Consider the following 21997-nt stretch of genomic DNA (forward strand, 5'->3'; position numbering starts at 1 on the left):
TGTGGCCAGCATGACAAAGCCACTTCTGGCGAACCAGAGCAGCACACGGAAACGCTGTTTACCTTCCTGCTATAGCGGTTCCTATTTATCTACTTGCATTTTGACGTGCTTTCGAACTGCTAGGTTGGCAGGAGCTGGGACCGAGCAACGGGAGCTCACCCCGTTGCAGGGATTTGAACCACTGACCTTCTGATCAGCAAGCCCTAGGCTCAGTGGTTTAACCCACAGTGCCACCTGGGTCCCTTAACAGAACTGTAAAAAAGGAAAAGACTCCAAGTGTCATCTAGTTCTTCTGCAGGAATCGCAGCAAATCTCAAATGCAAACAGTTTTTGCAAGTGATCTGATGTTGGTCAATGAACTCTTATTAAGATGAGTCTACACAGAGAAAATTATTTTCTAAAGCAGCCTTACTTGTTTCGAAGCCAAATAATTTCTGGTTTGGGATTGCCTTCAGCTCTGCAAGTGAAGTAAACGGTATTCCCTGAGGTAACATCCACATCCTGAGGCTCTGACGTAATCCTTGGTCTCTCTGTATAATAAACAAAGCATTTTATTTTATTGTGTCTGAAAAATAAATTATGAATAGGTTAACTCTTCCATTTTAACGTAAGTTATAAAAGATTAGTTCTCACAGGTGAAGTTAGGCTGTGCGAACCTAAACACTATTAAACATAACATCAGTTATTATTTTAGGCTAATAATAAAGTTTTAATATATATTAACAAAAAAAGTTTACAGTACGAAGATCTATATGCCATGCATTACACAATTTCTTTAATGTCTCCTTCTAAGAACAATTTTAAAAATGCACTGTCATACATAGTACAGCTGTCTCAAACAACTGTACCACCAAGAGTTTTCAGGCTTTCAATGCAATGACAGAAAAACTGCAGAGGTAAAAAGAACCACATGAGGCATCATTTAAAACACACAACGGTAGACCTTCACAGCTTGCTGAACACAATACACAAGAGCCCTGCTGGAGCAGAACAAAGGCCTAACTCGCCCAGCATTCTGTTCTCACAGTGCCGAAGCAAATGCTTATGGGTAGCCGCAAACTCAGACATCAACTATGTTATGTCAGGGCCTGACAATACTCTTGTTTTTGCAGTCCCAAGCAGGCAGCCAGAACAGGTTCCAACAGGCCACATGGCTGGCTTGGTTTGGTGGTTCACAAGTCATGCAGGCCTGGCTTAAAGTGGTTCACAAGTCATGCAGGCCTATCTCTTTCAAGGGTTTTAATTTCAGCTCCATCATGTTATGTGCATCAACACTATATGAATGTTTGGCTGCTTGCCTAGAATTTCTATCCTCACATTTACTCAGCCGTCACACAACACGTGCAAATTTCCAAGCAAGATGCCTGAATCATATTTTCATTATTATGGGATGAAGTAGTAATTCACGGACATTTAAATATCCTTCAAACAATCCTTTCTGTTTCAAGATTGTTTTTTTATTTATTTAAGTTTATTACATTGGGCAGTATCCAATGATGTACAGTGGTACCTCTACTTACGAATTTAATGTGTTCCAAACGCACATTTGTAAGTAGAAAAAAATTGTAAGTCGAATCCCATAGGAATGCATTGGGAGAAAAAATCCGTAAGTAGAAAAAATCCTATCTAAAAATTCTTAAGTAGAAAAAATCCTATCTAAACCGCATCCAAGATGGCGGACGGAGCTCCATTCGTAAGTAGAAACATTCATAAGTAGAGTTATTTGTAAGTAGAGGTACCACTGTACATAGTTCTGTTGACACAAGGACCTCTGGCTGAGCACTGGCATTTCCCCCTGACTCTCTTCCCTCTGTGCATGCCCCCTAAATCTGCTCTGAGGTCTCTCCCAACCCTTTGGAAGGGAGGTAAATCAAACCCAGGCAGACTCTTATCTCTGGCTAGGGGACAGCCAGCACGGCAGGAAAAGCCTGCTTTCGGGGGCCAGTGGCTTGGAAGCATTCCATGGCTCATGAAAACGACGAAAACATTGGAAGAGGAGGGTTGGACCACATGACCCTCAGCGTCCCTTCCAACTCTACGACACTATGATTCTATGATTTGGGGAGGGTGTGAGGGCACAAAGGGAGAGGAGATGGAGGGTAAGTTCCATTGTCCAAAGAGAAATAGCAGAACCACTTTGTTGGAGACTGCCCATAGTTTTGTGGTTTATTGCTAACAAATGCCAAGAAGGGGCTGCCATACAGAATGGCGTGTTTTTATAACGCAAAAAATAAATGAGGATGAGTCAGGAATCAATGGAGTAGAGAGATCCCAGGAAACAATTAAATCATTTATTGTTAATATGAAGTACACTTGGGCAAGATGTACTTCTCAACAAAATTTAGATATCATCCCCACCCACCCCGGAAACAGACAGAGGGAGGCAAATTTACGCACGAACGCACGCACGCACACACACCAATCCATCTTACCACAGTTAAGTTCTTCTGGTGTTATCGTGGCCACTGATCTTCCCTGGATTCTCCTTGGATATTCACAAGTAGCTGCAGCTTGTGCATTACCGGACTCTGCATATGTCTTCAGCAAATCTGCTAGCCACAGTATTTCACAGTCACAGTGAAGTGCATTTGAATCCAGACGCCTGGACAAAATAACAAGCTGTACATATTAATGAGATCAAGCATGACACGTATGTACTGTGAGATGCTGTAACATTATGCAGAATGCTAGTGGGAAACCTGAAACTCAGGAGATCCTAATTTCATTGGTGCCAGTTAAAAGTGAATTGTGGCGCTTCAGCCACGAACCTTGTACCGAATGAAGCAGTCTTTACTTGAAGAACATTTATAATAATAATAATAATTTATTATTTATACCCCGCCCATCTGGCCGGGTTCCCCCAGCCACTGGGCGGCTTCCAACAAAATACTAAAATACAGAAATCCATCAAACATTAAAAGCTTCCCTAAACAGAGTTGTTTAAGATGCCTTCTAAAGGTCTGGTAATTGTTATTCTCTTTGACCTCTGGTGGGAGGGCATTCCACAGGGTGGGCGCCACTACCGAGAAGGCCCTCTGCCTGGTCCCATTTGAGAGACAGGCTAAGGTTACTCTGCATCAAACTTCAGTCAGTTGCTACAACCCGAGTGCAATTCATCAAGGGGTGTGTTTAGTGAAGGATTGGGAGGGGGGACTAAGAGACAATTTGAAAGAATAGTATTTTAAACTCTGGTGATGCTGAGGCCCACCTGGGATGAAATGGAATGTTGCAGCTGTAAGTTAAAACGCTGCCACTGATTCAAAGTCTCCTCCCCGCCCCAGCTCCATTTTCTCATCAAATGACACACAGATATTATTACTTATTTCTCTTAAGATTAATAAACTGTGCTTTTATACTAAATTTCCTTTTTTTCTCTGTGTATATTGTAATGTTTTATTGTTCCTATGCATCAGCTGATGCGAATAAAGTTTTATCTATCTATTTTAAGATTAATAAACTTAAATGGTGCAGTTTTGTGATACACGAAGAAACCACCTCCTTCTGTTGTTATATTAATAAAACACAATGTGGTGAGTGACTAAAATGATCCCCCCCCCCAAAAGGAGCCGCCAAGATTTTTAAAAGCTGTCATTATTCAGTCTACACACTAGAAGCTCATAATTGTCAAGATAAAACATGTAAAACTAGAGGTTAATTTATTTCCTTCTCCAGATGAAGCAAGGTGAAAGGAAGATACGATAGAAAGACTTCAGGCTAATGTTTAGCAGTGACTCCTATAAAAAAAAATTCATGACCCTGGTCCACAGTTTATTCAACTAATGGCAACAGCACCATTACTCACTGCACTGGAATACAGGAAATTGGTTTTGGGAAAGAAACAGATGTGAGAAGAGAGAGAGCAAGAAGTTACTGTGACAGATCTGCAATCAGCAACAGTAATCTTTGCTAGTGGTCACAAATGTATTATGAATTACAACAGGTATTCTCTCTGTGTGTGTTTAAGATAATAGCTACCTTTCTGCATTTGTAGCACCAAAGGTCAGAAAAAACAGGAAGGGGCTTGCTCAGGAGCCAAATGTGTATTATCTCCTGAACACTGAGATTCTGCACCTAGCACAATTCAAGCTTAAAATACTGGCAGGTCAACAATGAAGTGGATACTGCCTCTATCAATAGTTACCACCTGAAAATAGCATATAAATACAGGAGCATTAAAGAGTATAGAGTTAGTTGACAGAAGATTAAGTACAATTTGAAAGGGGGAAAGGAAATTTACTTACAGTCGTTTCATAGATTCCAAGTGACTAAATGTCCCGGGAATTAAATGGGATATTCTGTTGTTATGCAAAAATCTGTTGAAATATTGCATTTACTAATTAGTGGTTTGAATGCTTTATACCAGTCTTTCCCCAGTCTAGCATGCTTCCTATGTACTCCTTTCTTAAAAAAACAACAACATGTTGATATATTTGTTGCTGCATATCATTGTATTTTTACAAGTAATGACCCAATATTCCTGTTAATGAGTATAAAATACGTTCGAAAGCTGACAGCATCTGGAAAAAATGTACGGTAAGTGATGATGCAGCTCAATCTTATGGAAGTTTTAACTAGTAAATTAAGTGAGATTTACCCTCAAGTAAGTGCAGGGCTGCTGCCAGATTTTAGGGGGCTTTGGGCAAGGTACCCACCAAGGGCGGTATCTAACAAAGTAGTTCTTCTAGCAAAAGGACTTCCACTTGTGCGATGGAGCTTCCTCTCCTCTCCTCATGCACCCTCCTCATAACTGGTTTGGTGGGGCTGGGAACTCCCAGAACAGATTTAGGGGGCACACGGAAATCCTTACTTTTGTGCAGCCAGAAGCCTTTACACTACCTTGTCTGCGCACAACGGCACTACTGTACTTCTCAATCTCTTGCAGCCTCCGTTTATCTCAGCCTTGTTCTTGCAGTTTGTTCCCTGGTCTCTCTGTGCCCCCCACTGCCGCCAGTTTCTCCCACCCTGCCAACCAGGCATGCTGCGCCCTGCCAGTTGGAAGATCAAGCCAAGAGGAAAAGGAACTAGGCTGCATATCATAAAGTGTAGTTCCTTTCTCACTTCCTCTCAGCTCCATTTTCAAAGTGGTAGCCGATTGATTGCCTAGGCAGCAGTTGCAAATATCTCAATAGAAACTGTGCTTGGAGATACTTGAGTGGATTTTGAACTGCAAACTTTGCACTTAAAAAATCCAAATTGCAGTTTTGCTGCGAGATTAGAAGCAGGCTGGGTGGCCAGCCTAGGGTCAATCCAGGCTGGTGGGGGGGGGGGGGAGAGAGATAAAGAGAGACCACTTTGTTCACATCCTCTCTCAAGAACAGTGGCTACAGGGACTTGAACTTCAGTTCCAATGTTCAAGCATAGCAGTGCTACTGCACAGAATTTCCTCCCAGGGAAAACTATATATGGAGTAAAATGTATGCCAAAAGAGAGGTTCCAAACAGCATGGAGGCCTTGTGCTTTGAACTAGGGCTGTGTACACATTAACGGCTTGAAACACAGTCAGGTGGTTCTTTTTCTCAAGCCAGATCAGTGCTGCTTTAGGTAAAAACACATCAAAATGAAGCCTTTCTTAAGAGACAACAATATAAATATAGATTGCGGATAACGTCCCCTGGAAGAGGGAGGAAACAAAAATAAAACTTACAATCTTTCAAGTTTGGGAAGATGGGTAAATGATTCTGGTTCCAATGTTTCAATTTGATTAAAGTGCAGGTACCTGTTGGGGAAGGCGAAGGGAAGTAAGACGACACAGAAACACAGTGTACTTAATAAAGGGTCTCAAAGCAGCTGCTTAAAAAAAAAATGTGTAGAAGTAACTTGGATCCTATAGCCATCCTGCATTAAACAGAAAGCCCCAGCCTTTATACAACAGGTGGCGCGCATGATCCACTAATGCGGTACAAGTTATCAGGTAGGATCACTTTAAAAACAAAACCACCAGGAGATTCAGAATATTTCAGAACAAGCCTATGAATAACATTATATTAAAGGATAATGTTTGGACGTGATGTCATATTTTCATTTATTAAGCATATGGGACTAGATTCAACCAAGTTGTTGGGCAACAAGTCCTGCTAACACAGGAGAACATAAACCCTTAACCCCTTTCCCCCTCCATGCACCCTCTCCAAATCCGTTTGCTTTTGATGGCATTCCTAAGAGCTCTTAGCTGATTCGTGAACTTGCAGGCCCTCAAATCAGGATGAAAGAAAAAGATGATTGCTTTTGTGTTTCCATCCACAAAATATAACATATCTTTATCTACGGCAGACATCTTTCTCCTGTAAACAAACTACCACTTACCTCAACATACATTGCTTACATGAAATAGTTAAGAAATACAATTCTACATTTGTTCTCCAATGAGAAACTTTCAGCTCAAATTTAAACCTAAAAAATTAATGCTGCCATTATTCACACATGCAGCAGACCCACTTATGATCATGTGCCACAGCAATGCCTGGGATACACGAGTAGGGCCATTTTAACCTTCTACAAAACACTGTGATACAGGAAATAATTGTTTACGTCCAATATGAGCTATGACATGCAGTTCCATTTCACATTACATGCTTCTTCGTTCCTATTTCGGTGAGCACTAGAGCAGAGTAGTGCCTGACATCCATTTCCAGCATCGTCACTTAAATGATCTTTGGCAACAAGCCTGGAGTAGCTTCTCTGTTTATACTAATGACTAGGGTAGGAATTGTGTCCTTACAAGTATGGAAAAGGCAGTACATTCTACTAGTCATATTCTCAACCTGCAAAGTTACACAAAAACACAACCAGAAGTAATAACACCTGTTTGAAAACAGCTGTAAGCTTTTAAAGCTATTATATATATATATTTACTACTACTTTCTTTTGAATTATTGCACCCCTAAGAATTTGCACCCATGCCAATTGCTCCTGTCACCCCTGCCCAGGCTACGCCACTGGACACAGCTATTGTGAGCAAATGTATTATTCTGTGATTAATATGCTACCATAAGGTTACCAGATTTTTTTCAATGAATCCGGGGACACTTTTCAACTTCCTACTAAATAGATGGATTTTGTCAGGGGGACTGATTTGAAAATCGAGGGGCCGTCCCCAGGAAACGGGGACGTCTGGTAACCTTACGCTACCAGTAATGAACCTAGGATTTGTTGCAATAACTGAGAACAATAAGTTACATCATTCCTTGTACAGTGAAGAAGCATTTTGCAGAAGAACAGGCAGAATCTACCGAGCAATACTTCTACCACCTCCCATTAAAATGTACCTCCACCTGATATATATGACAGTAAAAGCATGCAATTTTTTAAAAGCATCATCATGCACCCTAAAACAGAAAAAGTTCGAAATAAAAAAAGAAAGGTGTCACAATTAGGTACAACACTATTGATATAGGCAATTAGCATCTGGGATCCTACTGATGACACAGCAGAAGTGCTTAGGAAATGAGGGTGTCTAAATTGTGTCTATACAGCTTGACTTTCTTACTTTAACAGCACTAAAATGTCATTAAAAAGCATAAATATTTTATTCATTTAATTAATAGATTTGTATACCACCTTTCAAAATAGATAAAAATAAGAACAAAAGGCCAGCGGAAGTGATGATATTCCAGCTGAACTATTTAAAATTTTAAAAGATGATGCTGTTAAGGTCCTACACTCAATATGCCAGCAAGTTTAGAAAACTTAGCAGCGGCCAGAGGATCGGAGAAGATCAGTTTACATCCCAATCCCAAAGAAGGGAAGTGCCAAAGAATGCTCCAACTGCCGCACAATTGTGCTCATTTCACACGTTAGCAAGGTTATGCTTAAAATTCTACAAGGCAGGCTTAAGCAGTATGTGGACCGAGAACTCCCAGAAGTGCAAGCTGGATTTCGAAGGGGCAGAGGAACCAGAGACCAAATTGCAAACATGCGATGGATTATGGAGAAAGCTAGAGAGTTCCAGAAAAAACATCTACTTCTGTTTCATTGACAATGCAAAAGCATTTGACTGTGTCAACCACAGCAACCTATGGCAAGTTTTCAGCAAACTATGGCAAGTTTTCAAAGAAATGGGAGTGCCTGACTACCTCATCTGTCTCCTGAGAAACCTCTATGTGGGACAAGAAGCTACAGTTAGAACTGGATATGGAACAACTGATTGGCTCAAAATTGGGAAAGGAGTACGACAAGGCTGTATATTGTCTCCCTGCTTATTTAACTTATATGCAGAATTCATCATGTGAAAGGCTGGACTGGATGAATCCCAAACCGGAATTAAGATTGCCGGAAGAAATATCAACAACCTCAGATATGCTGATGACACAACCTTGATGGCAGAAAGTGAGGAGGAATTAAAGAACCTTTTAAAGAGGGTGAAAGAGGAGAACGCAAAATATGGTCTGAAGCTTAACATAAAAAAAAAACTAAGATCATGGCCACTGGTCCTACCACCTCCTGGCAAACAGAAGGGGAAGGAATGGAAGCAGTGGATTTATTTTCTTGGGTTCTATTATCACTGCAGACGGTGACAGCGCCACCCAGCCTTGCCTTAGAGCCAGCCCTGGACGCCTGCTTCTTGGGAGAAAAGCAATGACAAACCTAGACAGCATCTTAAAAAGCAGAGACATCACCTTGCTGACAAAGGTCTGTATAGTTAAAGCTATGGTTTTCCCAGTAGTGATGTATGGAAGTGTGAGCTGGGGCATAAAGAAGGCTGATCACCGAAGAATTGATGCTTTTGAATTATGGTGCTGGAGGAGACTCTTGAGAGTCCCATGGACTGTAAGAAGATCAAACCTATCCATTCTGAAGGAAATCAGCCCTGAGTGCTCCCTGGAAGGACAGATCGTGAAGCTGAGGCTCCAATACTTTGGCCACCTCATGAGAAGAGAAGACTCCCTGGAAAAGACCCTGATGTTGGGAAAGATTGAAGGCACAAGGAGAAGGGGACGACAGAAGCTACCAACATGGGTTTAACCAAACTGCAGGAGGCAGTGGAAGACAGGAGTGCCTGGCGTGCTCTGGTCCATGGGGTCATGAAGAGCCGGACATGACTAAACGACTAAACAACAACAACAAAGAACAAAAATGTGGCATTAGGCATTTGTACAAATACACACTGACAACATATTTAACTACCACACCCAATAATTCTCCATATGCTATTCTGCAGAAATTCAGCTATATCTGATGGGATCATAATACAGCAGAATCATGCTGTTGTGTACTGCACAACTGAAGTTTAAAATGCTGTGGCAGGGATGGGCAATTTGTGGCTTTCTACAGATCATTGGATTGTGGCTGTGGCTCCCAACAATCTTGACCATTGGAAGCTCATCAAACATGCTGTACATAGTTAAATCTATAAATGACTCTATCACAGCACTAAGGACTATTGCGGTTTCACACACGCACAGCCAAAATGTACTCTTGTCCCCTTGAAATCCATAAGGAGTTTAGTTGTCTGTAGGTTACAGGGTGTGTTCCCCAGCCATGTTTTTCTATATTTTGAGTTTTCCTCTGTTTGATGCTGGGTGGTTAAAAATGAATGATTTTTTAAAAGATTTTTTTATTTGAATCAGGGTTTTTTTATTTAAATCAGATTTTTTTATTTAAAACAATTTTTTTTAAAAAAATGGATTTTTAAAATAAAATGCTTTTGGAGGAAAAATCTTTCTCAAGATAGTTTTCTGACTGCATTTAGAAAGCATCTAAACTGAACTCAAAAATGTCTTTTCTTCGTTATTCTAGCAGGGAGAAGCTTCAAGCCGAAGGCGGAGAGCGCTGGATTCTTCCGAAAATAAAACGATTGGAAAAGATTGTAAGTAACCTCACGATTTGGATTATAAAACAATTTGGATCTGGGAGAGAGGGGAGAAAAGAGGAAGCCACCCCCCCCCCCACGGCAACAAAAGAGACAGTAAATAGAAACCCGAAGCCATAAACAGAAGATTTGCAATTCAAAGGATCCCTCAAAGGCATCAAAGAGAATCTCCCCTTTGATGCAGGGTGAGAAGGGGAGAGAGACTGTGGTTTATGACTGCCCTGCAGCAAGAGGTAAAGACTGAGAAAAATCTTTCTTTTCCTCGGGAGCCGGCAGCCCAGGCAACCCAGTGAGTTGATCAGGATTTATGAGTCAATTTTTATTTCATTTTGTATTTCTGGACTTTGTGGAATTTCTTTTCTGGTTTAAATGTTTGTGAAATGTGAGTTCGAACTTTATTGTTAATAAGACTTGAAGAATGCAGCCAGCTTGTTAAAATGGAGTCGAGAAAATAAACTGTGATCATATTCCACCCCACGTGACAAGTTTTGACCTTGGCAGGATTGAATTATGTCAACAAAAAAGTGTTCCCCTGAGTTCCAGCGGTCTGTTTTGATCTTAATGTGGGAAACAAGAATAGAGCTATGTCAAGAGGAGACACGACGGCAAGAGTTACAGAAAAAATTTCAGATGGTGATGGCAGAATATGATTTTTTAGGAGATGAAGCTTTTGACACTGAAAAAGATGAATGTGAGAATGACAATGATGATGACTGTGATTTGGAAGGAAAAGATGAAGATGAGGACTGTGATGATTCAACACAAAATGAAGCACACCACGAAAAAAATGATGACTTTACTCTACAAAAAGTTGGATGGAGTGCCCCGCTTTTGAGGGGGGCACGATTGGTATTATTGGAACTCCAGAATGCCCACAGGGAAGAAGGAAAAAATATGCAGAGAAGAGAAGAAATTCAGGGGCCCTGTATGGTGGCCTGGATGGCAAAAGACTGTAAACAGGGGGTGGGGTGAAGGGAAAGAGATGTTGTGATTACATGGATGGATTAACAGGTTTATAACTGGTCTGCTGATTATGGAATTTGCTGGATTGGGGGGGTGGAGCCGGTAATCGGGGATGTAAGGTTAAATTGAGAATAGTTATAGTTTTAAAAGTGAATGGATTTTGGAAAATGTGAAAATATGGAGGCTTATAGAGGGAGAAAAAATTAGGCACGGGAAGATAAAATGGGAGTTTGATTTTTCAGTGATTTGAAGTTGTATAAGATACAAAGGTGTATTTCTATAAAGTAAGAAACTGTTGCAGATGATAAAAAAGGGATGAAAACCGGGGAAGGGGGGGGAGGGGAAGCCCATAAAATATGGTTTTACAATCATGAATGTAAGAAAAATTTTTCTGTTTTGTATTGTTTTTTTCCTCTTTTTTTGCCCTTTCTTTTTTTTCTTTTTTCCTATTTCTATTTTTCTCTTTTTTTTTGGTATGACAATAGATGGTTGGATGGATGGCCTCCTGCGTACTGCCCTGGTTTGCTGGAGCTCCCTGGTGGCAGGGGGGGGGCTTTGGGGTCAGGGGAGGGAGAGGAGGACAGAAATCCAAGCATAAAATGGAACATCTCTGACTGTTCACATACATGGGATACTTCTGTGGCAGGGGAGGACCCATGTGGGTGGGTAGGAAGGAGGTGGAAAAGGTGTTTATGTATGTACCGTTTTTTGTTTTGTTTTTTTGTATTCTGTAAAATTAATAAAAAGTATGTTTAAAAAAAATGTCTTTTCTTTTGTTATTATTATGGGTACTCTTATAGTTGATGTTGTTGTTGTTATTATTATTATTATTGTCAATATTATGTTTTTTGTAAATATGGAAGTTTAAATAAAGTTGTTTTTAAACTTTTTTTTCTATTTAAGTTACATTATAGTCCAAACACTAATAATCAGGAAATAAGAATTTGTTTTAAGTTTTTCAGGTGTGCTAAAACTCAGTCTGGTTTTTTTAAAAAACAACAACAACAGCAGCAGCACGTTTAACCACATTAGTTAACAAACATGGATACATATGCTATAATGTTATTGTTTTAGTTAAATAAATTACTTAAATTGTTATTAAGGAAATGACAATTTTCTCCTTCCAATAAAGTTCGGCACAAAAGTTGACCAAATATAAACAGTTACGGTAACTTATTAAACCTCACAATAATTTCATAATTATCTGTGTATGTATTTCTAATAGCATAACCAAATCAGTAATTTTTGATATAACTGTAAAAACTACTCTGATAATTTATTATTCCAAAATGGAAACCTTCATCTGGTTGTAAATATTAAGATTAAACCAGCAAGAATGAGTCTTTTTGTAAAAAAAAGAAAGATTTAAATCAAGCCTTACTGACTAGTGATTTAAATCGATTTGATTTAAATCAAATCCACCCTGGTTTGATGAGCCAAAAGCATACCAAAATTAAAAATACTTTAATTTCAAAGAGTATAGGATGGGGGGAAATCAGAACATAAATTCTACCTGGTTACATTGAGGCAGTCAGAAGTTAATTCCACGAAATTCAAAACTGTAAAGTATTTGTAAGAAACAGAAGAACTGGATCCTAATACATGTTTTAATTCTTGTTGCTATACTTGAGTCTGCTCACGTTAAGTCATTATAAAGTGAACGGATAGCCTTGAGATGTAAATCACAAATACAATATGAACACAGACAGAATGAATTTGACAGACACGTTTTCTGCGAGCCACTAATTGCAACCACGTTGGACTAGAAACCCATTCCGTGCAGACATGCAAGGCATGCAGGCAAGAAATATTGACCAAAAACGTGCACTTTTTCTCTGAGGCAACCAAGCAGATGACAGCACAGAAGAGAAAAGGCACTTACAGTTGTTCTAGAGAGGCAAGTCCTTTAAATGCTTGCCTGTCAATTGACTGGATTTCATTCTTGTACAAATAGCTGAAACAAGAAACAATCAGTAATATTAGTATACACAAACGAGAGCTACATTAATGTGGGATGGAATTAAGGTGACACGTGAAGACAGTTTTCCAAATACATATTAGAAAGCAACAAAACAAGACATGTATACACACCAAAAACTTTTTTTTTTACTTGAGCATCTGCCTGCCATGGTCTCTGGGAGCCAAATAAGATATTGCACAGGGTGTAAATTGACACACCAAATAGATTTTGGTTCTTTTTGCTCTTCTGGAAATATATCTCCACAGAATTCATTGGCAGATTTGTGGAGCATCTTTAAAGGCTTGAAATACAGCAATTATCTTCTCTATAGGACTACAGAAGTGTTGAATGAAGCTAGAATGCATGGAATTATTGGAGAAGTTTTTTTTTTACTGGACTGAGATAAACTATTATCGCAATTCTAGTTCAGTAATGTTTCTACAGGTATTCGGTTATCAGAAAGTGCTTCATCCCAAAGGATCATTGCTCCATTCTCACAAAAACATTAGCAGATCAAAAATCATAGCTAAATGAATATACAACCCAGATATATGAAACACTGGTCCATCAGACTTTAGTTAATTTAGCCCTTAAAACTCTCAAAAGCCACGAAACAAGGTAAGTGTTACTGGGGAGGAGTTTTATGAGATCACTAACAAATTTGCTGGTACAGAGACCTCTTATTTCATGATTATTTTCAAACAGATTTTAAAAAGCAAAGCTCCTGCACCTTTAAGAGTTGTGTAGAAGAGATTTCAGCAGGTGTAGCTTGTGTTGACAAGGTATACCTGCTAAAACTTATTGTTCTACACAACAAATAAAGGTGCAGGAGTCCCATCCTCTTCTGCATCCAACCCCCCTAAATTGTAATAGACTACATCACGGGGATGAGTGAATCACTTGCTAAATAACCACAGACGTAAGATGGAAACTGAAAGGTTCAAAAATGTCACTCCAATCACAGAAAAGAGGACAGCATGACTGAAACTTTTCCCTTCATTTGTTAACTTGATTCATTGTTCAGACACCAGAGAATGATTCACACAAACAAACACAGCAGAGAATGCATAAAACTACATAAAAGCTGCATACCATCTTATTTACCAGTACATTAACCAGTAGTTTCCAGAAATGAAAGTTTTTGTTAAGCTTGTGTCTTGCTTCTTGAACACTTTCAACGCACTCACAGTGTGCTTTTGGGGGTGGGGCACAGCATGTATTTTTCAATCTCCCTCTTAGGCAGGTTATTAAAATGCCTCTGTCTTAAGATAGTTAATTAAGCATTTAACTGAAGAGGCTTTTCTCTTCAGGAAACTGCAATATAGCAGCAGCTCCTATTTAAGGCTCCGTCTACGAATGACAGCTGCTGAAGCAACACCTGAGTCCCGTTCTTATGGAGTCTCCAGCCTGAGCCCTTCACAGAGCTGTCCAGGGTACCACAAAAGCCTTGTCTTGTCCCTGTACTGCTCAGGATATTCCTCAAGAGAGAATAGTTACCATGCATAAAGCCCTAACCAGTGCTTTTTCTCCAGCTGGAACTCAGCTCCAGCACATCTCAGGTGGGCACCATTACCATTATAAGAGAACAAGTTCACAGTGATTTCTGGCACTTCTTTTTCTAGAAAAACTGCACTTTATCATTTCTATAACATACTAAATCAGCAACATACTTTATCTTACTTGTGATAAAAACAACCCTATGAGTTGGGCCACTATCAGTTCAACAACCAAAAAGATTTTAACTTTCCTGATCACAGAACTTTAAAAGTCTCATTCGCAACAGAACCTTGAGTACTTCAGCTATGTCCGTAGGAGGCCTTTCAACTTGTGTTTTCAAGTTCTATCAATCAAACAAATTTTACAGGTCAGTTAGGTCATAGCAAGCAAAACAAAGCGATGGCTAGTCCTATGCAATGATCTTTGTCACTAATAACTGCTTATGTTCCTGTTTGGATATGTTATGGACAGTAACCAGCAGGAGAAACTATTCTGTGTTTCTAGATCTGACACTGCCACGGGGCTAAGGGGGGGAAATATAAACTGCCACCTTCACAGTTGCAACCTTAGCTTCATTGGATAATTGACCAGGGTCAAATAACAGGCAGTCAACTGGCCAGTACGATAATCCTTTTTGTACTAGTTTTCTTGTTATTTCACAGAGGAAGCCAAACCTCTGCCAGGTCACCGTTCTTCTAACCACACAGCATTCTATCAATGGAAATGTAGCATGGCTCAACAGGTTGCTCAATGGAAGAAGTAGACTGATATTACAATGTCATCATTTTTCAGTTCCTATACCAGGGTGATATTATGGAAATATTTCTTCTTGCTTTTAGATTTTAAACCTTCATCAAGAAAAGCAGTTCTATTGTTGCCGACTGTATCTTCCTTCTTAATACTAATAATAAAAAGAGGGAAACAGGGAAATATGGAATGTTAAAACAAGGTCAACACCTGCTCACAAACTCCATCAGAAGAGAATTTCCATTATCTAAAAAATGTATCCCATATATTTAGTTCCTGAAATCTACACCAAGAAAAATGAATCATGCCTAAAATTTAATTCATGGGTACTTAAAACAAAATGTACTGATACAAATGCCTTATAGATGGTGGCTTAACTGTCTTCTAATATTTAACTATCAACATTATGGGTGCTATGAGTATATTAATTCACAAATATTTCTTGTTTCAAAGAACTTCTACCATTCAAGAAGAGTAATCAGGGTGTCAAAGATACCTTGTGCCTAAGAACACAATACTGTACATAGAATCATAGAGTTGGAAGAGACCACAAGGGCCATCCAGTCCAGCCCCCTGCCAAGCAAGAAACACCATCAAAGCATTCTTGACAGGTGGCTGTCAAGCCTCTGCTTAAAGACCTCCAAAGAAGGAGACTCCACCACACTCCTTGGTGGCAAATTCCACTGCTGAACAGCTCTTACTGTCAGGAAGTTCTTCCTAATGTTTAGGTGGAATCTTCTTTCTTGTAGTTTGAATCCATTGCTCTGTGTCCGCTTCTCTGGAGCAGTAGAAAACAACCTTTCTCCCTCCTCTATATGACATCCTTTTATATATTTGAACATTGCTATCATTTTACGCTTCTACACACACCAGGGTCCTGGATCTGGGGTGAGTGTCAGCAGCTGCAATTCCTCCAGAAGACTAGGAGGATATTAGGACAAGGAGGAGAAGCCCCAGATGTGAAGCCTCCAAGGGCCACATCCAGTTTCCCAGGTGGAAGTTCCCTAGTTCTCCCTATAGCCTCATTATGAGCCCTTTCCCGCTTTGACTTCTATTCACAATGCTGGTTTATTAGTACTGCATACACTATTGAAAGAATCCTTTTACCTACACCTGGGCCTTATAAAATCATCACATTTATACCTACTGTTCTCTTCAGTGCAGATGTTAGTATTGTGCATATTCATAATTCACAAATACTATCGAGTGCATTATATTTAAGAAAATGTTTCAAGGTATCTTTCTGCTGTCCAACTATTAAATAAACCAAAGTGCTTTAACACATGTATAATAAATAATAATAATAATAATAATAATAATAATAATAATTTATTTATACCCCACCCATCTGGCTGGGTTTCCCCAGCTACTCTGGGTGGCTTCCAAGAAAATATTAAAGTACAATAGTCTGTCAAACATTAAAAGCTTCCCTAAACAGGGCTGCCTTCAGATGTCTTCTAAAAAATACACAATTCTAAAAATACACAACTAAACCCAATTCTTATTAGGACCATTCAACAGTTGCCTGAATTTGAAAGATTCATCACCAAAAGAGAATTTTTACTTGTGCTAAGTAGTTGGTGGTCCACAGTATTGATTGTTATTAAGAATTTCACATGCGCTTGTGACATTTTCATTTTGCTTATATTTTGTAATATTTTAACAAAGAACATATATCTGGGTCTCTATTTAGCATGCAGACTGTTGTGAAACTCCAATTTTTATATATGCTCTGACAATATTGTCTGTATGAAGATACACCACGGTTGATGCAGATTTCTGACCCCAAACTCACACAAAAACCCCAAACTCAAAACAAAAAAACAACCCAATTGGGGGCTAAAGCACACACACAAAATATGGAAAGTAAGAGAAAGTAAGACACCACAACTTGTCAACAATCCACAAATGGAATTATGTGTAACCTGATATTTTCTCACAACTACTCTCAATGGGAAGACAAATCTCAGCCAAGGCTGAAACATGTTGGCTAAGAAAAAATACATACTGAACCATAAAGTTATCAGCTTGAATCAGGCAACACTTTACAGGACATAACATTTAGCATTCACACTGAAATAAGTTGAAGATCCCCACTCTTCTTTGGTATGCCAGGAACACTACAGTAATCTAGATTTTTTACTTATGATCATGCCACAAATAGAGACTTAGCATCTCTTACACACGACTGACTGAAATACCATAAACGAAGCTTTAAAATGCACATGCAGTTGCCAGCATAATGACATGGTATGTGATGCTGTGATAGCCATACTAACATTAAAATTAAAGGGCCAGTGTGGTGTAGTGGTTAAGAGTGGTGGACTTGTAATCTGGTGAACTGGGTTCGCGTCTCCGCTCCTCCACATGCAGCTGCTGGGTGACCTTGGGCTAGTCACACTTCTTTGAAGTCTCTGCCTCGCTCACCTCACAGAGTGTTTGTTGTGGGGGAGGAAGGGAAAGGAGAATGTTAGCCACTTTAAGACTCCTTCGGGTAGTGATAAAGTGGCATATCAAATCCAAACTCCTCCTCTTCTTCTTCAAGTACCTTCTTATCACCTGTTTGTTGGTGTGGTGTGTCTTGTGCTGTTAAGGTGCACTGAAATTTCTATGTGTAAAATACATTTCTGAAGTTCATAGCAATTGATTCTTAATACTAATAAACTGGCGTGTTTAATAGTCCTGGATGAAGTGAAATAAGTAGTACAGGCACTGCTATCATTTCCTTAATCCTATCCACTTTCCAAACACAGAGATGAAAAAATAGCATTTTTTCCATACTGTGCAACACATACATCATACCTACTATCTTTATAAAAGCATTTCAACTTACAGATATTTTAGATTTTCAAGGTCTTCAAATGCTCCAGTAGGTATTCTTTTAATGTGATTGTTGTTCAGAAGTCTAGAAAATAGATGAAAATAGTTGTTTACTTTTTTTTCCTCCCTCAGAGTACATTTTTCTGAGAAATTGCAACTGCACCACACAGAAACAAAATCAAAATGAATTTAAAGTGATTTCTTACAACTGTTAGTTGAATTTCATTATACTTTTCAAAATCTTTCTCAACTGTCTGGGTTCAATTGAGAGAGCTGTTTAAATTACTGAGAAAGGAAAAGATCGTTCATCATCAAGCACTGCAATAACATTCAACAGTTTGGAAAAATTTTAAGAAGTTCTCCTACAAACCAGACCGAAGCAGGCAACGGACAGCTTACTCACTACTGTGTGACATTTTCATGGAATCACAGGATTGGAAGAAACTTCGAAGATATTCTATTCCAATCCGCTGCCAATGCAAGGATTCACTAAACTAAAACAGCATCTCTCTTGGGTTGCAATCCAGCATTTACTTAACAGCCTCTATTAAAGGATAGCCAAGCACCTTGTGAGGTAGTTTGTTGGTTGTCAAACAGCTCATACTGTCAGGGAGTTCGTCCAAATGTTTAGTTTATTTTTGTTGGTGTTGTTGAACCTAATCAAGGTATTGCCCACTTATGGATTGTCGATTTTCTCAAGGACCAGCATGATGTCCTTTGTGCACTCTCTCTCTCTCTCTCTCTCTCTCTCTCTCTCTCTGTGTGTGTGTGTGTGTGTACACGCTTGAGAATACTGAATTTACTGTTCCAGAACACAATCTTAAAACTAGAAGATGGCTTTCTAGCATCTGAAGGCTGGAACGGCCTTTTGTGTCCACTCACAAGGTAACACCAACCAATTGGGCTTCTATTGAAATTTCTAACTGGGTGTTTCACCTAAACTTTTTGATGGAGTCTAACAGTATCTGGAGGTACTAGTTACAGGTAGGTAGCCGTGTTGGTCTAATGCAGTCAAAACAAAATTTAAAAAATCCTTCCAGTAGCACCTTGGAGACCAACTAAGTTTGTCATAGGTATGAGCTTTCGTGTGCATGCACACTTCTTCAGATATCTGCACATGAAAGCTCATACCTATGACAAACTTAGTTGGTCTCTAAGGTGCTACTGGAAGGATTTTTTTATTTTGTAGTATCTGGAGGGCCACAGATTCCCTACCCCAGCTGTAAATATTATAATAAATTGTTAAACTGTTTACAAAAGGGAAAGTAGGTTTTATGAGGGATGAAACTTACAAGGTGTTCAGATTCTTAAGCCGTCTAAATGCACCAGGCTGGATTTCTTTAATCCTATTAAACCGCAGGTCCCTGTTGATGAAACAAATTAGACTCATTAGTACAGAGATTACCATTTCAGGTCAGCATTTATTTCAATGATCTTAAAACAAAAAACTTTGCTACCAACTTTGCTATATGTACATATTTCTCCATCTACCTTGCTCTAGAGTATTCTTCAAAGAATACTGTTTTGTAAACAAATAATCAAATTTAAGTCCGAATTTAACACTCAGCCTGAATAAAACTGAAAGCTAGGTACCTTTTATGGTAACATGAACAAATGTCACTTTGCTCAGGTGGTATAAAATAATTAATTGCTCCAGTGTTGAATCACAATAAAGCCTAGCCAACACTACTGATAATTAGTTAAACACTTGCTGATAATTAGTTAATCACAGCAGCTGTCAACTGAAGAATGCCTTTGTTTACTGCTATTAAAGCAGCATTTCCCTCTCCAAATACCTACTGAGCTTTGGAAAGTTCAGTGTATTGAGAAACAGTCTGCAAGGCCTGTTGCTTTAAAATGGATGTAAATATACTCACACTTGCATAATAAATGCAAGGAGATAAAAACATTGCACATAGTTCTGTGACTAGAATAGTTCACATATGGCCCCTCGAGCCAAAAAATGAGACAATACTTCTTGTATCTGAAATTTTTTACATAATTCTGGTTTAAATAATCTAGAGTGAGCCGAATGAAACCTATGGAAATTCTGTCCACATCTATCTATATGACCACTCGTCTACAATTGCAACAACACCCCACACAACATGTAGGTGCACAGTGATGCATGTTGTGAAGAGTTCAGCAATCGCAACAACCCATCATTTCACAAACTTGAATACTGAAGCATTTAGAGCAGGTATAGGCAAACTCAGCCCTCACGATTGTAGTCTCAAAACATCTGGAGGGCCAAGTTTGCCTATGCCTGATTTAGAGAGCTAAAATATGTGTTGGGCATGGATGAGCATCGGCTGCTTTACAAAATAAGGATTTCGCACATAATTGGCTGAAAGTAACTCATGTCTTGGATGGTGGAAAGTCCTACGAAAGTGAGTTTCAAATAAACAAAGAAGAACATTCATATTGTAAAAAACAAGACACAAAGTGATACCTATTTGATCTAATTACAGTAGTCCATCTTTCAGTTAAAACCCTGAGCTTAACACCACAAAATGCAGGGGAATATGTATATCTCTCGGCACTAACAGCTGGAATGCACCAGCATACTTTCCATATAATGATATCTTCAAAATCTTGGAACTGAGCAAATCAGGGAGCTTACAGTATGTTTTCTTTGGACACTCTTTGTTCTTCCATTAAAAAAAACTGCCCAGAGGGCAAACTTATCTTTCTGCATATGCCAAGTTTTCAGACATGATATACAATCTCTTCTCTTTTGTTTCTGCTTTTGCCCTGTTTCTTTGGGGGGGGGGGCTCAACACGAAAACTATCCTTTACAAATTCTTTCCTCGGGGACGGAGCAAATTTTAAAACAATTGTTCCACAGTTTTATGTCATATTTGGGAGAAAGGAATGAACACAGGGGTTTCCATTCAAGAACCACAATAAACAGGAAGAAAAGTTGCTTTAAAGGGAAATAAGATTTCGAACACCTAAAAATAGGGTAGATAGGAGATATAGCTGTTATCGCCACCTGCACTGCCCAATTTACTGAGAAGCACCCAACATAGACAATGGTTTATTTTCCAGGCAAATAACAAAAGATCTGCAAGTACCAGCAAGACTATATTGCTTGTGTTTACTTTATTCTTTTAAAATTCTTATTCAAGGTCACTGAAACAGGAAATAAAAAAGAGTCATCCACACAGCAAAAAATGAGCAAACGGGGAGTGGGGGGGGGAGGAATCATATAAAATATGTTATATAAACCAAGGGCGGCTAAGTGTCGCTTGTTCCACTGCAACCAGTTAGAAATAACATTATGCCTGTAGTTATGAAGACCACCTCCCTCCCTACAGGCCCCCTGTGAGTTTGGGAAGGTGACTCATTGCAGGAAGAAGCCTATAGTCATGGGAACCTCTACAGCGGCATCTATCTGTAAACGGCAAACCCAGCATAGCTGCTAGGACTCCTTCCACAGGCAAGACTAAGACTCCATCTAGTCCCCTCTGTGCTATGGAAGGAACCACACCTAGAGGAGCGTGGCTAGGCTAGGCTTGTCTCTTAGAGACATGTCCTGCACACTGCAGGGTGATAAATCAGCAGAGGGGCTACTCTTGGGAGTTCCACAGCTTTCAGAAGTTGAAGGTTGGCAGCCCAGGAGACAGCATTCACTGTGGCAGCTGATCAGGAATTCCCTTCCCATAGAAGTGCATCAGCCAAGCATTGTGAATAATACTAACAATAATAATGAGACAAGCCCTTCACAAAGCCCATCGAAAAAATCTGGGAAACAACTTCACAAGCTCATCAAAAAAATCTGGGAAAGAGAAGAAATCCCAGCAGACTTTAGAGATGCCAAAATTATCAATCTCTTTTTTTAAAAAAGGTGACAGAACTGATTGTGGAAACCATCGAGGCATCTTTCTATTAGCTGTGGCCAGCAAAATTCTTGCAAGGATCTTAGCAAACCGTCTGGTAATAATATCCGAGGTGACCCTTCCTGAATCCCAAAACGGTTTTCGGCCTTCTAGGGGGACAGTGGACATGATTTTCACCGCTCGACAGCTTCAAGAAAAATGCAGAGAGCAAAACCAACCCCTGTATGTGGCGTTTATTGACCTGACTAAGGCTTTCAACACTGTGAATCGTAATGCCCTGTGGACTGTCCTTCTGAAAATTGGCTGCCCAGATAAATTTGTAAACATCATTCGGCTCCTCCATGATGACAGCAATAATCG

General features: G+C 39.4%; 1 protein-coding gene across 3 annotated transcripts in view; it reads right to left on the reverse strand.

The window, feature by feature from the left end:
* Positions 1–21997, reverse strand: part of PXDN (peroxidasin) — a 79632-nt gene that overhangs the window by 32930 nt on the left and 24705 nt on the right. For 2 of the 3 annotated variants that reach the window (XR_004692271.2, XM_035109922.2), the window contains exons 2-8: positions 19088–19159; positions 17809–17880; positions 12654–12725; positions 5645–5716; positions 4242–4313; positions 2433–2602; positions 413–530 (exon numbers count right to left, since the gene is read on the reverse strand). Coding sequence is in view for 2 of the 3 variants with exons in the window: in XM_035109922.2 (XP_034965813.1) it covers positions 413–530; positions 2433–2602; positions 4242–4313; positions 5645–5716; positions 12654–12725; positions 17809–17880; positions 19088–19159 (648 nt within the window). In the remaining variant the exon portion in view is untranslated. The remainder of the gene's footprint in view (positions 1–412; positions 531–2432; positions 2603–4241; positions 4314–5644; positions 5717–12653; positions 12726–17808; positions 17881–19087; positions 19160–21997) is intronic. The other variant, XM_035109923.2, reaches the window with a different exon arrangement.

The sequence above is a fragment of the Zootoca vivipara genome, chromosome 3 (assembly GCF_963506605.1).
Source record: "Zootoca vivipara chromosome 3, rZooViv1.1, whole genome shotgun sequence".
Taxonomy (NCBI): domain Eukaryota; kingdom Metazoa; phylum Chordata; class Lepidosauria; order Squamata; family Lacertidae; genus Zootoca; species Zootoca vivipara.